Source organism: Rhizomucor pusillus (assembly GCF_041956525.1).
Source record: "Rhizomucor pusillus strain CBS 183.67 unplaced genomic scaffold VTP01scaffold_11, whole genome shotgun sequence".
Taxonomy (NCBI): domain Eukaryota; kingdom Fungi; phylum Mucoromycota; class Mucoromycetes; order Mucorales; family Lichtheimiaceae; genus Rhizomucor; species Rhizomucor pusillus.
The window spans coordinates 713,789-729,869 of record NW_027192153.1 but is presented as its reverse complement, the minus strand read 5'-3'; the positions used below and the strand labels follow the sequence as shown (position 1 = coordinate 729,869).

Below are 16,081 nucleotides of genomic sequence, written 5' to 3'. Positions count from 1 at the left end.
TGCGAATGACCCAAAATTTTGTCTTGCAAAAAAATCATCGACGACTTTGAAACAAAGCCTGAACACAATGTGTAAGCCTTTTCGTGGACACATGCCAACTAGACCTAATGCCTGGCTAACAATTCGAGCGCTGTAGCTGGAAAGAAAAAGGGTCAGAAAATGTCCTTGTCCGACTTTTTGGCGGACGACGGTGAGTGGCCGTGCCTACTTTCGTCGTAACTAAGTTCGTTTCTTTCTGACGTTGGAGATTCTAGCCGGAACCGGATCTTGGGCCGATGAGATGGAGAACTTGCCCTCTGCTCGTACGTGATATACAGATACATCTACTTTAAAAAGCTCACACTGACTATTTCGTTTTTACAGCCGCTGCAGGTAAATAGAGAGAGACGGATATGTGTCTATTGATGATCGTCGTCGAAACCGACCCGCTTGGTTCTTGTAGTCAGGGAAGAAGCTTCGGACAGTTTCACCCCCGCCCGCGGCGGCCGTTTTGGAGGTAAGAAAAAAAGTGACATATTGTTGCAGAGCTAAAAGCAAGATAACGTTAACTGGGGATTTTGCTAGGTCGTGGCGACCGCGATCGCGATTTTGATCTCCCTCGTGGACCAGCAAGCCGAGACCGCGAAGAAGGAGCGGGCGGTTTTGAGCGACGCGAGCGCTTCGGTGGACCTCGCCACGAACGATTCGCTCCTCGCGCACCCGTCGAACTTCCTACTCAGCCTCCTTTCACCGCCCACATTGCCAACCTCTCTTTTGAAGCAAACGAGGATGATCTTGCCGATTTCTTCCACCAAATGAAGGTAAACAGATATAAAATTACATCGATGGCTAAGTAAGATATACCAATGTTGTGTGGAAACGACCCTAGATTGTAAACATCCGCGTCCTCCGCGACCGAGACGAACGATCCAAGGGATTCGGTTACGTCGAGTTTGAAGACCTTGAATCCCTCAAGATGGCTCTTGATATGACCGGAGAGGTATGCATTAATCAAATTATGTGCATATATTACAGTCAATGTTTAAACACATATTTTGTACTCCAGACTTTGCAAGGTCGCACTATCCGCGTCAACGTTGCCGAGCCCCGTAAGTGTGTTTATCTCAATACAGACAGAGATGGATTAGCTAATACGGATAAAATTTAGCGAGAGAACGCCCTGACAGACCTCCTCGCCAGCCTGATCGCACAGACGTCGGTTCGTGGCGCCGCGAGACACCCCTTGAGCTCCCTGAGAGACGGGGCGGTTTCCGCGACAGAGCTCCCCGTGAGCGTGGATTCATTGACCGACGAGGTGATACATCCTGGAGCGGCGGTGCATTCATGAAGAAGGATAACGGCCGTTTCGGTAAAGTGCTCTAATGCAAAGAGACGCACAGATAGAGAGAAAGAGGGAGATAAACTAAACGAAAATGTAGGCCGCGATGCACCTGCTGAACGCCCGCGTCTCCAGCTGAAGCCTCGCACCGTTGACGCTGCCAAGGAGCAGCAGCAGACTTCGGCTTCCACCAGCAGCAAGTCTAACCCCTTCGGTGCTGCCAAGCCTGTGGATACAGACAGTGCGCTGAAGCGCATTGAAGAAAAGTTGAGCAAGACGACGATCCAGGATCCAAAGACCACGACCAAGAGCGGACAGGAGCCGTAAACAAAAAAGAACAATTCCCTCCCCCCATCCTGCAGCTACCAGTGTAGTCTACGTACTTGCCGAACGACCGTGTTTTTTTTTCTCATATTCTTTCTTCTTTTCTTTTTCATTGCAATATATAAGTAGCGATTTAGAGAACTGGAATACACATGGTTGTTACTATTTAATTATCACTATATCCTCTATCTTGTGTGCTTTTCTTCCTGTCTGGCAGAGACAACGTAGTACGTGCTAATTGACGCAGGTACAAAACAAACCCTGCAGGCAGCCCCTAAAAGGTCGTCCCACTTGTTTGTAGAAAGAATTGGTCTATTTTCTTGGAGAACTATTAAAGTAGATAGAGAATATATATTTTACAGATCAGTTTTCTGGATGCAGGGTAATAGTGGAGTGGCGTTAAGTTGTTCTGTGTGTGCATGCGGGTGCGAAGGAGGAAAAATATGCAGAATATGGGATTGCGAAAGATTGTACGATACAGGATAATTCTTCAAATTTTTTTTGCCCCCCGGACGGGGCTGCTTAAGCGTTCATGATGTGGTAGATAAGGTAACTTGGCAGGCCGTAGACACCAAAGCCCATAGCCTTGGCCATCTTTGCGAAACCTTCCGTCTCGACCTGATGCTGGAACGGGAACGCGGGGAAGTTGGCCCCTTCTCGGTGAACATGGGCCTTGACAAGTGTAAATGTAGCTCCCTGCCGGAACGAGTCAATAAAGCTGTAAGGCATTTAAAAGCGAACTCTAATAAAACATACCACACCGTCCAGAGGAACCTTGTCCAGTTTGCCCAGGTGCGTCGGCATGTCAACCATCAAGTAGCGGTTCGTTAAAAATTCATAATAGCCTAAAACCGACAAAAATTAGTTAATTATCACCATCATCTAACGAGCTTAAATTTTTCCTTCCGCTTCTTACCTTCCAGCAAGACATAGTCCTGAAAATAACAATAATAATAATAAACATTTCAAATTAGCCATTAATACAAGCTGCAAACCGGAAAGAAAAGAAAAACTTACAGGATCCAAATCCTTTTGCATTTCAGTTGATTGGTCGGTTTCCTGCCAGTTGTTCTTGTCATAGCCCCAGAATGAACCGTCCTCTGTTTCACGCAGGCAGTTTGGAACTACAACGTCGACGTCGACGCTCATTAAGTCTTCGAGGATAGTCGCTGGATATTCGACCAAGTCAGCATCGAGCCAGAGCACCCAGGCATGTTCGTCTCGGAGTGCAGCGGTCAAAAGATAGTTTCGGGCTCTGGCCATGAAGCTCCGTCTCAGCGGTTGGAGCTCAAACTTGTGGCGCTGGTCTTCAGGTAGCTCAAAGTTAAAGTCCTTTTGATAAATAGTAATATCGTGGTATCGGTCTCTCCAGCGGTTCAGGAACATGTTGGCCTGCTCCTGGAGCAGTTCGACCGTGTTGTCAGTCGTGTCGGAGACCAGGAATGCGATGGAAATCAGATGTTTCGGATAGGTCATTCTGTCCAAGAGTTCAAAGTACCGAGGCAGATAACTGGCAGCGTTCTTGAGCGGCGTGAGAATTAGCACATGTTCCTGATTGGCTTTAGGGTTTGCGCTGGCTTCCACTTTGTTGAGATCCACAAAGATAGGCTCTTGATGCTCGGTTGCTGCGCGCGAGAATGCCACAGCTTCGTTGAATGACCGGATTGTGCGTCCGCCGCAGCTTCCTGGCCGTACAAATGTGAACATGGAAACGCAAATGATGAAAATAACCGCAAACACTGCGATGGCGTGGCGCTTGTTGCAACGGGCAAGACGCAAAAGCGGCGACGGTTTTTCGGATGCCATAATGCTAGCAACGACCAAGGAGGAGGGAAAAGAAAGAAAGAAAGGGGAGTGGGAAGGAAAAAGGGGGAAAGCTGAGAAGTCAAGGAAGAAAAAGAGAAAAAAAGAGGATCGACGAAAAGAACTTCAAGACTATGCCTTAAAAAGGCAACTCACATCTGTGTCCTTGTTCCTCGCCGCAGATCCCTTTCTGAAACAAAGTTCGACAATTTGAGGCGCCGGCGAAATGTGTTCCTACACCATCCCAAAAGCAGTAACGCTTATCGCTCTACCCAACCCGCTTAGAAAGCCTGTAAACGTTCTCAAAATCTATCACCACGCTTTCAAATCATTGCTGTATTTTCAAAATATGCGAGAAATGCCAATTAATGCAATCCGTTGTTACCTGGTTGACCATAGCTTCGGTTCAAAGCAGTGTTACTTTAGGCATCTTAATATCTACAAGGATCTACCATGATCTACCGTGCCATTGCACAAGACAACAAAGATAGCATACAATATTCCATGAATAGTAGCGCATAAGGATCTTCGTGGTAGCAACAGACTCCGAAATGATTGTCTGGAGATATTTTGAAATTTCAATGCCAGGTATTTTGAAAGGATAAATGGAAAGATGCATCACATATCTCCACAGTTTGTTTACATTGTCGTATATGTTATAGTCTGTAAAATTCCATCCAAGTGATTCTGCTGACTTCTTTATTTTTAGTAAAGAAAAACAAGCATCCAGTTGTTTTCCTGGTTACGAAAGAAAAATAACGTTGCGTATTTATGTGGCGAAGCATCGTCATTCAGCAGACCAAAAAGGCTTGGTTGCTGTAGTGACATCAATTACAATGTTTCGTTTCCTTTTTACCCACTGTAGATTCTTTTCGGCGTTGTCGTCCCGTAGACTCGACCCATTCTTCTTGGCAGACTGTGTTGAGATATGTTTAGAAATCAGCTCATCATCAGACTAGTGTTGGTTTCCGGGACGTCTGCCCGTTGATGCAGTTACATGCGGCGTGCGGTGAGTCCGAGAAAAGAAACAACAACAACAACAACAACAACAACACGAGACAATTTGGTTGGCGAGAAAATGATCGACATTACTCGCCCGCCCGCCGGTACCAGATAGCAGGGTCCAATATACTACTTGTAAAATTAAATACGGTATACAAACACATCGTGGCACAGATTCATTTCGGATGCGATTAATACCCTCCTAAAGAGGGAACACAACCGCCATCTTACACGGCGACGGTCTGGACTGCAAGAAGATCATAGACGATGATGGCACCCGCGTTTCCACTTTTACAGGTTTCTTAAAAAAAAGATCGACTGCGGCTACTGCGTTGCTCTTTCGCAAGTAATGCATCTGGTTCTTTTTTCCCTTGGCAACGTTTGCTCCCCGAAACTATCGCTAGGTCGCCTATATAGTATGTATTCAACTATAGGAATCCAATTAGGATATGTTCCCTTCATATTGGCATTCCTTGTAGAGCCGACATTGGTCTGTCCCGACTCTGGAGATAGTTCCAGCGGCATTGCTGATACGCACTTGGATATCTCACGTGGATCATTGCTAAAAATAAACATCCACAACGACAGCCATCATCTATTCTTCTGCAACGAATGCAACGAGACATGTGGCAAGGATATTCGAACGCCATCCCTTGGGGAACCCGAGACCAGTGCAGTATTTCCAAAAAGTAACATTGCTGCTATTGAAAATGAATGATATTTATGTAGTATCAGACCAGCACCGATAGTTAATTACCAATATTTACATGTAAAAAGATGCGCGAGGATGGACTTATCGATGGACTATCGGTATATCACTTTTGAGACATCAAATCAAGTCGCTCCCAGCATAGAGGATAAAGGGAGCTGCAAGATTTCAGGTGCGGCGTGTTCATGCACCTCTCGTCATACGATAAATTGATAACACGCAAGCAGTGCGTGCGTTGTCTCCCTCAGTACTCCACCTTGTATTGGCATCGATTTCCATGTACCTTTTGCACAATGCAGCGCAGAGGTCAGCATGAAATGGGTATTTAAATTACGCAACTATTCGCTTGTCAATAACTTCTGAACATCTTAGGCTAATAAGAGCGATTACACTGTGAGGATGCAAACCATGCAAAGGAATAGCTTGGATTACTGAAATATAATGGGATTTTATGTAAAATATTCAAGAACCATACTTTATCGAATGCTCTTCTGCAGGAGAGTGTATAAAAGGATTGAGAATAAGTGGTATCTCGAGCTATTTCAACCCACACACACGTTCAAATGCACTATTTATGGAGCCTATTGAAAATTTACTCCAGAATTACGACTGTCATCCTTTGATGCTTGTCATTGAGATATGCACTAGTTAAGCGCCCCGTTCATGGCTGATTGCTAGACTTATTGTTTGACTTGGCTTATGTGCTTGTCTGTCGTATAGAAGCTTCACAAAGTACAGAGATACAAAATGTTGAGCCAATGCGGTGATACATACATTGCGGAAACGATAAACAGATGCATGGGTAGTTGATATGTAAACGATGGACACCTGCTCCCAAGCCCCATTGTAAGCATGCATCTGTCTCGCTGCTAGGCATTAGTTCGTTAGATGTCATATAGGTGTGATTCAAGGGATACAGTGCTTCGTAGAAGCTAAATAGCCAATGGTCAGTTTGACCCCAGTTTCCGGTTTAATCCAATTTGCGTTTGGTCGTTGTCAATAGGAGTTTTCTTTTGTTAAATACATTTCTACAGAGTGAGAACGGAAAGCGATACCAGGTCGAACATTATGGTCTAATAATTCCTCGTTGTATTCGGCCCAAACTTGTCAGTATCTGGTTTATAGGGATGTGTTCAGTTTCCTGTCAAGTCCGAAACAAAAAGATCATACAGCTGCCAAAGGTTCAAATATTTAAAAAGCCATGGCGTTCAATGCTGGTATTGACATAGGTGTCCGGAAGAACGATGTGGGATTGGTGCCTGAACGGTCCCGACCCGATTTACAGAGAGCGAGTCACGAAATTGACCACTTCTTGTTTTCGCTGTATCACACATTCCCTCTTTCCCGCAGCCGTCAACGAAATGTCAACTCCAATGCGCCAGGGCCTGAGTATGATTCAAAAAACCTTGCTTGCATTTGATAGCAACAACAGTTGCTTACTTGTACATTTTTACAGAGAAGGTCTACTTGCCCAACATTGTATTCCAAATGGTCAGAAGTCCCAACTTACAGCCAAACCAAGTTGCATTCCGTGTGCCCCAATCTTGCAATAAGTTCGACATTCATTCCTACCTTACCAACATATACGGCGTCAACGTATTAGACGTACGGACAATGAATTATGCTACGAGATACAAACAGGACGGTTTTCGAAAGTGGATCAGGTCAAGTAAAGCATACAAGAAGGCCATTGTCACAATAGACGAGCCTTTCCAGTGGCCCGAGCCCTCGACACACTACGATCTAGACAAGCAGTACCGATCAGTCATGCAGAATAAGAATTACTCGAAAATACTCGGCTGGCGACGTCACTTGACACCAGAGCAAAAGGAGCACGAAAAGGAATTGCGAACGGCCATGGAAAACCGGGCGAGAGAAGAGCAGGGTGGTCAGCAATAAAAATAAAAAAGAGCGCATTGTTCCCCATTTTTTGACCATGTAATACCTTTGGACCGCTGCTGCTGTTGATGGGATATTGAGGGAGGAGAGGACGCACGGGAAAGCAACAATGTGCAAGAAAATCTGCACAGTAGTGTGGGTAGATGCACTGTATTGCACGTATAATACAGCTCACGCGCGCGAGTCTTTCCTTTTCTGGACGTCATCTAAACTGCTGCTGCCAAGGGAACAACTGCACGGACCGTTGGAGAAGAGAAAAAAGGATCAGTTTTGGCGTGTGGTATGCATGTCCTTTACGACAGTAAACGGACCATGGTCATGCCAAGCAATGTGTGTGCGTGTGTGTGTGAAACTCGGGAGGCGGTGGCTGATGGGCATCCAAGATGTCAAAGCCTTCTGATGCAGGTTCTGCACAGGTTTTCGGAATCCATGCTGCATAATCTCTTTGTTTCGGGTTTTTCTCTCTCTCTCTCTTTCTTTCTCTCTCTTTCTCTTTTCATTCCCTTGATACCCTACTAGTTCCCCCTTCTATCTATTTGATTTAATGCAGCACAGTCCCTCAGCATCTAAAGAAGCTGGCTCTGATGATAAAATTGACAGCTGCGTACGCGACGATGATGAAGATGCGATAGGAGAGCAAGTACCAGCGTGGGATCGAGTGCCAGAGACCACGCGCTGGGAGAGATGGGCCTATTACTTTTACTAGCGAGTATTTTCGCCCTCGACCCCGTAAACGACGGCTTGGTTACTAATTATAGCTTACCATTGCAGCAACGGGGTATGCTCCTAGATCCAAAACGCATTAGAGTATCGCTATTATCTCTAACTAAATTTTGGAATGATAACTCACCGTTTAATAATCAGGATAACGGCGTGCGTATTCTGCTCAAACATTCTAGACTGAATTTATTTCAGCTAACACTCAATCCTCCATTTTTAGATTAACAATTATGCGTATGTTCCAACCGTCGTTCAATATTTCGCTAGTCGGAATGGTTGGGATCCAAGAAGTCCGGGGAGAACTGAGCAATGCGGCCCTAGGCGACCCTGCGACACAATGATAGGATCGGACGAGTTTAGCGTAGACAGCATCGTCTTTCTCAACAATGGACTCAATGCCTTGATACAAGCAATTCTTTTGACAACCATCGGTAAGAAAAAAATGCCATTCTTCCCCAGATACGGGTGATTTATCTCTCACTGTCAGGTACTTTGGCTGATTACGGCAGTGGAAGCTCCAAGATGCTTCTCTTTATCACACTCATATCGTGCGCCGCACAAATTGCCTTTCTAGCCTTTGATGATTCTGCAAGTACGTATATACGGAGATATCAGAAGAGGGAATAAGGACAACAGTTTTGATGATACGTCACAAGGCAGTTACTGGGGCGTGGCTTTACTTGTTGGCCTAGTATTCCAAGTTTCTTACGGCGCGTCGCTCGTGTTTTACTGGGCAATATTTCCGGAACTAGCCATCAATGATCCCAAAGTGCGAGCTGTCCGGCGTAGCTGCCGTGACCAGGAATACTACCTCCATTTCGAGTCCATGGCCCGCAATCATATCTCTACAGTCTCTACTGCGTGGTCAAATATCGGCTTTCTCTTGATATCTGTTATCATTATCGGTGTTGGTTTCGGACTATCTGCGCACTACCACACACACTGGGACAAACTGCCACAATACTCTAATTCCATTTACAGCGCGGTGTGTGGCGGCTATTGGCTTTTTTGCGCAATTCCATGGTTTATTTTGCAAAAGAAACGCCCGCGACCGCCGCTTCCGCCACACGCCAGCTACCTGACGTATGGCTGGATCAAAGGTGATAAGTCTACATATGCGTTCAATCTGCGCTTTCAGGTGTACTAATTAAAGTATATTAAGTTGGTCGAGCTCTCAAGGCTTACAAGGAACTGCCTCAAACGTTTTTGTTTTTGATCGGCTACTTTTTCCTCACAGGCTCCGTCTCGAGTATGAATGCAATAACCCAAAATTTGACAAACAACCTGACCGACTACAATGGACTGCTGCAGACATACATGAGCCTCGTGGGTTCTGTTGCTTCCGTTCTTGGATGTTTCCTCTTCTTGTACGTCCAGAAAGCATTCGATTGGAGTACAAAGACCATGTTGCAAATATCAACCGTTTTCACACTGTTCATGCCCGTGTGGGGCTGTATCAGCATCAGTAGCTACGTTGTAGGATTCCGGTCCGTGACCGAACTTTGGATATATCAAGCATGGTTTGGCATATTCACTGCTCCCTTCTATGCTTACTCGCAGACTCTCATGTAAGTGTTTGAGGCTGGTACTATCATTTTCCTCTCTCTCTCTCTCTCTCTCTCTCTCACACACACACACACACACACACATATATATATATATATATATATATATATCTAAGTAATGCTAATAATACTGTAGGTCCGAACTCATCCCAAAAGGGAAAGAAAATATGTTCTTTGCATTGTTTGGCATTACTTCGAAATTTTCCCAGTTTTTGGGACCCGCGCTTATTGGCATTATGAATGAGACGATTATCAATCCAAGGTGGGGATTCGTGCTGTGCACAGTCTTTCAGCTTTTACCTATATTTATCGTTGGCTACGTCAACATGAGCAAGGCCGAGATACGACTGAAGCTTTACGAGGAGAGAGAACGGCGTAAATCTAATCCATTACTCGACCAAGTAGATAATTCCTCCTCTGTAGCCTCGTCTCTCCATGCCGTAAAACCAGAGCCATCTACTACACCCGTGATATAATTGATACCCTATTATACCCTACCTACTCTTTCTGTATGGAAAATAAAACGGATTTATTGCGAACTTTGCTAGTTAATGAAGGAATAATTTGATGTTTTAAGACAGCGACAATTATTTACAAGGATGGGAGGAGGACAATTATTGTATGTTTTGTTCTTTAGGGAGTGATTAAGCAGCAGTGAGCATGTATTGACGGCGATACTTGTCGCAGATTGGAAGATACTGCTGACATTGAGGTTCCAAGTGAGGGTAGCGGGCGATAACATATGCATAAACGAATCGGCAAAATTGTTTTTGGATCCACAATAAAGGACAGTTGTCGGGAAGGAAACCAGTGGTAGCCACAGTTAATTCATTTTCCATATTATCTTCCTCTTTGCTTTTCTCTGCATCCGATCCAGTTCCCACTTGAGTTGCAATCTTTTGCTGGGCCTCCCACATCGTCCGGATATCGCTGCCCGTCAAGGACGCTTTTCGCTTTGTGGCTCCTCCTATCTTTGGCCCGAACCAGAGGTCGTTTGTCAAGAAGCGAGGCGTGTCTTCCAGGTTGGGAGGTGGTGGCAGCAACTTGGCATGTTTCACGAGTTCTTCAGGTGTCATAGTCATGGTGTGACTTAAAACGATCGACATGAGTGCTGGAGCTAGCAGCGGGTATTTTTGGAATAGTTCGTTTGGTGCGGACTGTGATATTTCGCTTTCCTTTTTGAGAATGGAACTGAGATCCCAGTCTGGCATCACTGCGTGAGATAGATAAGTGTAGTGAGGGCGAGTACGATCGGTAAATACGAGCTCCCAAGGCTCACGTATGTCGGGCGGCGAGTTATTGTGCGAGGAAGCAGATGAAGCATCGGATGGTACAAAGCCAACATCTGGTCCCATTGACTCATTACCATATGAGGGAGGTGACAACGAGGAGGACCTCATCGTGGATGGATTTGGCATTCTGTAAGATGTGGAGATAGGAGCAGCAGGAGGATTACCATTGTCGTAGTGAGGATTCCGCCGAGGTCGAATACCCTCACGACAAAGTACAAGTTCCAGCCTGAGCCTATCATTTTCCTTTTGTAACTTGTCTGCCGTAGCACGAATCCAGGATACTTCAAGGCGAAGCTGGTTATTTTCGCTCTTCTGCTTTTGTACTTCAGCTTCTAGCATTGAAATGTACTCTGCAGAGTAATTCAAAGCAAAATCAATACTACGTGGCATTTATGAAAAGTAGCAGGAAAAAAGAAGTACCTTTTCTTCTGTTCCTAAACTTCCTCGCGGATATTTTGTTGCGCAACTGTCGACGTTCCTTGGATGTCATCATCTTGAGCTGAGACTCGGAAATGTAGCCATCGTCATCTTCTGATTGTTGTCGATTGCGATTGTTATCATCCTTGCTGTTGCTTTCGTCTTTATTTGCACTGCTGCCAATTTGCGTTGCCTCCGTGTTGTCAATCCTCGCTTGCGGTGGCAGTGGATATCCCAAAGCAGAAGCAGAAGCAGAAGCAGCCGAGATATCAACGAAAGTAGAATTGCTCGATGGAATAGCATTCGAAGGAATGACTATCGGCGCGGTTGCTGCTGTCGATTCGACTGGATAAGGGTTGTTGTTCCAAAGGCACGTCAAAACATCATTGTTGTTTGGTGGGCCTTGATTGCGACAGGGTGTCTGAGACGTGTTCACGTTGAATGTGTTGTCAGCAGTCTCAAGTACCCAGTCGAGATTAAGGAACGGATCGTCAGAGTTGTTGGTGTTGTTGCCATTCATTGTCAATAAACTGGTGGGAAGAAAAGGAACCAAGTGTTGGGCGCCCGGTCCTCCAAATGCGTCGGTGATTGAGCCTGGCTGGTTCAGGAGATTCTATTAACGGAGGAGGCCAATGGACGGAGCAGAAAAAGTTATTTCCTATACTTGTATCGAAAAGCGGCAATGTGGCCAGAGTCAAGGGAATTAACTAGCCGGGTCTATAGTGATTTGCTCAACCCTTATATCCTTTGTCTTTAACGATAAATATGTGCAGCATTGCCATCATCGACTGGAATAAGTGAAAAAAGGAATTTGATGGTTTTGCCCCAAGCTGTTCATGGTAACAGCATCTACCGTAGTGCGTTAATATGATAACAATAGAGTTTATTAGAATTTAGTGTAAATTGCAGGATATCTTGGCTTTCTCCGTTGGTTTAGTTTGCTTACATAGTACATGGATATCATATATGGGCAGAAAACATGTGTGAAGCATTATTCCAAGCTTAAAGCAATAACCAAACCAGCAACGTAACATCCATGTTTACATGTGGCCACCTCATTATCATCCACTTGGGTACTGCAATAAAAGTCGAATACGACAACGAGGAACTTTTGACGAAACAAATCATCCTCATTATGTACCTTTCAGATTCTGGAAAGCAGTTTGCATAGCTGATCATTTGGCTAACGACTGCTAGATTGTCGCTATTGCAACGATTATCGTACGGTTCATAAGCCTTCATGCATATTATGCTTCCAGGATGGGTACCATGTCTAGACTTTACTATTGTCGTTTCTGGGCACTCCAAGATCACAAGATTTTGTACAAAGCAGCTATTGTCGTATATGCCCAGCTTTAAGCGAAATGATGATTTTGGCGGCCATTGCGACTTGAAGATTGTTGGCTTGTCAAAAGTCATCACTGATAGAAAAGCAAACGTCCACATTACGTAATCGTAAAGTCTCCAGATGCTGCTCGAATAATTCTTACAAGTAACAGAGTGCAGAAGTAGTGCACAAACATTACATTTTTCGGAACTTGGTTGGTAATCATAACGACTACCAGAAATCCTTGAAGGATGTTGTATCTGCCTGAACATTGCTGATATGAAACAACGCTGCCATTTTGCGTAGATCACAATCCCACCAAAAAGCCAGGTTGAAAAATGAAATGAATGATACAAGAATACAATCCGGTCTATTTTCTTTGAAAAGAGTCGAAATGATACAATCGAGAAATTGGTGTCCCAAGGTTGATGCAGGGCAGTTAACCAAATTTGCACGAAGTTGATGCAACTATGGGGATATTTGCGATCGATTTCAAAGTACATCAGACTTAGCGAAGATGGGCCACCAGTTTGAATGTGAGCCGCGCCTCCAAAATTGAAAATGGATTGGCCATGAACTTGAGTCAAGACAAAAAGTCTGATAGCCTAGTCGCCAAGGAGGCGGTGGAAGATGCTGGCTTTGGGATTAAAAATTTTTATATATAATGAGCCATGGGCAAACTTATTCGTCGAGAAAAGATGATGTCTGGTGGTAAACTTGAAACTGATGCCTCAGTGGCGCCTTGCGATATGGACAACACCGCTGTCAGCGACCCCGCGATCGACTGCGAGCCGAAAGCATGACAGGCACGCAGCCCGATGCTGCTGCAGCCCCTCGAGAAGTCCAATAAAATACGGCCGCCTTGAAGGGTCTAGCCGTTGGAATCCACGTGATCTCGTCGACTGTCGCAGCCGCGGAGACCTGCCTGGCGTTAGTCTGAGACATGCAATCGCTTACGCTGGTCGTATGGATGAGATCCAACGTGCAGCAAGCTAAACCCGTCGTCCAATTTGGGCAGCTCGCCGGCGTACGCGACGGCCACCGACCATAGTTTCTTTTCGAACCCGCACATGGCAAGTCCGCATACGACGTCAACTTTTTGCCGTTTCCAAGGCATCGCACACTGCTGCAACTTTCCAAGCACGGTAGGACACCTTATTTGGGAGATAGCCCCAAGACATTCTGGTTCTCCTCATGCTACAACTGTTTTGCAGCACTTTGCGAGCCATCAGCGCATCAACCGCTTAAGGAACATAACGAAGGCGAAAGATAAGACTTCAAACTAGCAGAACATCAGCTATGACTGACTGCTTTTTTCTTCTGTTTAGATGGATACGGCATTGGCTTTCTTTTTTTCCTATTATGCGGTCGGTGGCACCTCTCTTGATTTCTCAGTAAACGATTCTGTACAGCATTTTGACGACTGAATCGAGCAAGGCGGTGTTGAAGGAGCCACAGAAACTTGGCATCCGCCTTTTTCCCCTTTGCGGATGAACCTGGATTGAGTCCTAGCCAGCTCAAGGGTATCTGCGAGCACAATCGCATTGTTACGCCCTCCTTGTGAATAAAAAAGTGCATCGCATTAAGAAAAGATGAACTTGTACTCTGCAAGCATGTGTTCAGCAAATCGGTCCTCTCTGTCATTTGATAAACATGGACGGCTGCTGTAGGGATCGTTTTGCTAAAAATTCAACTTTAGGGCAGTGGAAGGTGCTTTTTTTGTCATTGCAAGGTGCAGTGCAGGCAGTGGCAGCGAACTGTTGGGGTCGCACGATACTGTATTTGGAGGAAAAGTTTGCATCTATCCTGATGCCTATTTACGCCCATGGCAAGAACGGTTTGCGTTTGGAGATCTATGCTCCTATGAAGGTCTTTCTTTTCGGTTTAAATTGTCATATATCATTTTTATAGAATTCGAACGATGTCCTCGAAAAGGAAACTGTTGATTCATCATTCCGCTGCCGAAGACGATAAGCGGCATCTTATCCTCCTTTGTTGTTGACCACTGATTTCGCTTTTGTCCACCTCGATATCGTGCATTCTCCTCCAATCGTGGACCTTTCTGCCGATATCAAAGGAAAAGGTCGATCGGCAGACCTAAAAAGTATAGAATTAAGATGGTTACGTTTCATTTTTACAGCATTTAATCACTCACTGAGCAATTGTAGACAGAGACTGCACGTTGGAAGGATTCTGCAAGCGTTCTCTCTCCTTTTTGGCTTTCTTTTCATGTCTATTCTGACTTCTTGTTTTGCGGTTTCTCTTCGTATTCTTCCGCCGCCGACGATCATACCTCTTTCCACCGTTGATGAGGATATTTATCGCTTCTTCCAAGGCTCTTTGTCTTCCTTGGTAATTGTGAAATCTCCGGACGGCGCGCTCGTGGCTAGAGACCATCCAGAATCAAAGAGCTTGCGCATATTCCTTTAAGGACGACCCACATAATTAACGTGAGGGTCTCGCCGAGTTGAGGAGGAGAGGCTAATATTTCTTCTGTGCTTGGGAAGTAAAGCGGCGAGGTTCCTTGTAATCGGCAAATATAGCTCGAGGGGCGGTCCAGCACAAATACTCTGATCTTGAGACCTATAAATCCGAATGTACAACATAAGTGGACTTGAACACTAAAATGGCAGCTTGCTTACCCATCATGATGAAGCCTACGACCGCCAGCTGTTGGCAGTGCTGAGGATAAGACGCCGTTAGCTGGTCCTCATGTCCTTCATTTTTGGACACTTCAACCCCGCCTCCGTGTTCTCCTTCCGCCCTGATTTCCCTTCATCCTTTCGTCCGACTTCAGCAGAGCCGAGCTCGCCGTGGGCAGATTTAACATGAAGTCGGCTCGATGACCATGTTTCTTGCGTGCGCCTGTCAGGTGTCTATGATTACGTCGGGCTGAGCTGGCAGCACTCTCCATCACACCCCTATGCGCAGCGTAAGTAATCATATACAGACGTTGGATGCTTCGTTGCTTACGTTCTCACGTCGATTTGCAGGTCATCATATGCAGTGTCGATAAAAGTTCGGGATTTCCTTCGGACACAACATTCAAGCCCAGCGAGCACAAGTCCTCAGACGCAACAAATATTCAGAACAAATGGCTTTGGACATAATATCCAATAATCATCCGAAATGATCTAGTCTATTAACGAATCGCGCTTGGCCTTGACGGTGGCAGCGTTCAGATTATGGTCGTTGCAGAAAATTTTTCCACGGTAACACTGCAAGTACAAGTGACGAAAGCTGCTGGACATCGTCGTAACAGCATAGCCATACCAACCCGCAATAACCTGAGCAGCTTGTTTCAGCTCTTCATGCTTTTCAAATCAACAATTCAACAAATCATACATTGCATTCTTGGAGTACCTCTGCCTCTCGACCAGTTGTGGAGCTCACGTTTGCTGCAGTAAGACCCTGGATGGTATCGTTCGGTCTCGAATCAGTGAGGGTCGGCATATCTTAGTTCGCGCAATTAAGCAGCGAAAGACAAGATACACACGCGATATGGTCTGTGTCTTGGACGAATAATTCTGGTCAGCCCGTCCTTTAAAAACATCATTACCACGGCGTATCATCAACGCAACTTTCGATCGGTGCGAAGTTTAATATTCGTCCAAAAAGGGGTGGCCGAATGTTATCAGAACGCCATACTTTTCAGCCACCCCCTTCCTGGACCCCCCCCCCTCCACGGCCCTGGAGGTTTTTTGA

At 45.4% G+C, this 16,081-nt stretch overlaps 8 protein-coding genes across 8 annotated transcripts in view; 5 read left to right on the top strand and 3 right to left on the bottom strand.

Annotated features, from left to right (window-relative positions):
• Positions 1–67: 67 nt before the first annotated feature.
• VTP01DRAFT_1786 (uncharacterized protein) lies at positions 68–1,645 on the top strand (the record flags this gene model as incomplete). The annotated part of the gene is made up of 10 exons (XM_069380174.1): positions 68–71; positions 137–190; positions 255–302; positions 364–372; positions 443–496; positions 565–800; positions 869–979; positions 1,046–1,088; positions 1,148–1,348; positions 1,419–1,645. 10 exons carry the CDS (start codon positions 68–70, stop codon positions 1,643–1,645), a joined length of 987 nt encoding a protein of 328 aa, XP_069238210.1.
• A 519-nt stretch (positions 1,646–2,164) lies between these two features.
• On the bottom strand, positions 2,165–3,448 carry VTP01DRAFT_1785 (uncharacterized protein; the record flags this gene model as incomplete). The annotated part of the gene is made up of 4 exons (XM_069380173.1): positions 2,165–2,338; positions 2,399–2,487; positions 2,559–2,577; positions 2,660–3,448. The coding sequence occupies 4 exons, from the start codon at positions 3,446–3,448 to the stop codon at positions 2,165–2,167; spliced, it is 1,071 nt and encodes a 356-aa protein (XP_069238209.1).
• Positions 3,449–6,517: 3,069 nt separating this feature from the next.
• On the top strand, positions 6,518–7,055 carry VTP01DRAFT_1784 (mitochondrial 54S ribosomal protein uL23m; the record flags this gene model as incomplete). The annotated part of the gene is made up of 2 exons (XM_069380172.1): positions 6,518–6,545; positions 6,613–7,055. 2 exons carry the CDS (start codon positions 6,518–6,520, stop codon positions 7,053–7,055), a joined length of 471 nt encoding a protein of 156 aa, XP_069238208.1.
• A 1,057-nt stretch (positions 7,056–8,112) lies between these two features.
• On the top strand, positions 8,113–9,816 carry VTP01DRAFT_1783 (uncharacterized protein; the record flags this gene model as incomplete). The annotated part of the gene is made up of 5 exons (XM_069380171.1): positions 8,113–8,206; positions 8,263–8,367; positions 8,432–8,875; positions 8,938–9,343; positions 9,477–9,816. The coding sequence occupies 5 exons, from the start codon at positions 8,113–8,115 to the stop codon at positions 9,814–9,816; spliced, it is 1,389 nt and encodes a 462-aa protein (XP_069238207.1).
• A 168-nt stretch (positions 9,817–9,984) lies between these two features.
• On the bottom strand, positions 9,985–11,569 carry VTP01DRAFT_1782 (uncharacterized protein; the record flags this gene model as incomplete). Its single annotated transcript, XM_069380170.1, has 2 exons — positions 9,985–10,982; positions 11,053–11,569. 2 exons carry the CDS (start codon positions 11,567–11,569, stop codon positions 9,985–9,987), a joined length of 1,515 nt encoding a protein of 504 aa, XP_069238206.1.
• Positions 11,570–13,102: 1,533 nt separating this feature from the next.
• On the top strand, positions 13,103–13,649 carry VTP01DRAFT_1781 (uncharacterized protein; the record flags this gene model as incomplete). Its single annotated transcript, XM_069380169.1, has 2 exons — positions 13,103–13,363; positions 13,428–13,649. 2 exons carry the CDS (start codon positions 13,103–13,105, stop codon positions 13,647–13,649), a joined length of 483 nt encoding a protein of 160 aa, XP_069238205.1.
• Positions 13,650–14,358: 709 nt separating this feature from the next.
• VTP01DRAFT_1780 (uncharacterized protein) lies at positions 14,359–15,829 on the bottom strand (the record flags this gene model as incomplete). Its single annotated transcript, XM_069380168.1, has 9 exons — positions 14,359–14,473; positions 14,532–14,609; positions 14,670–14,762; positions 14,818–14,959; positions 15,019–15,140; positions 15,205–15,297; positions 15,350–15,406; positions 15,524–15,663; positions 15,722–15,829. The coding sequence occupies 9 exons, from the start codon at positions 15,827–15,829 to the stop codon at positions 14,359–14,361; spliced, it is 948 nt and encodes a 315-aa protein (XP_069238204.1).
• A 48-nt stretch (positions 15,830–15,877) lies between these two features.
• The window catches only part of VTP01DRAFT_1779 (uncharacterized protein), a gene marked incomplete at both ends in the record, with an annotated part of 1,088 nt that continues 884 nt past the window's right edge, over positions 15,878–16,081 (top strand). The window contains one exon of the mRNA XM_069380166.1: positions 15,878–15,886. Within this exon, the coding sequence (XP_069238203.1) occupies positions 15,878–15,886 (9 nt within the window). The remainder of the gene's footprint in view (positions 15,887–16,081) is intronic.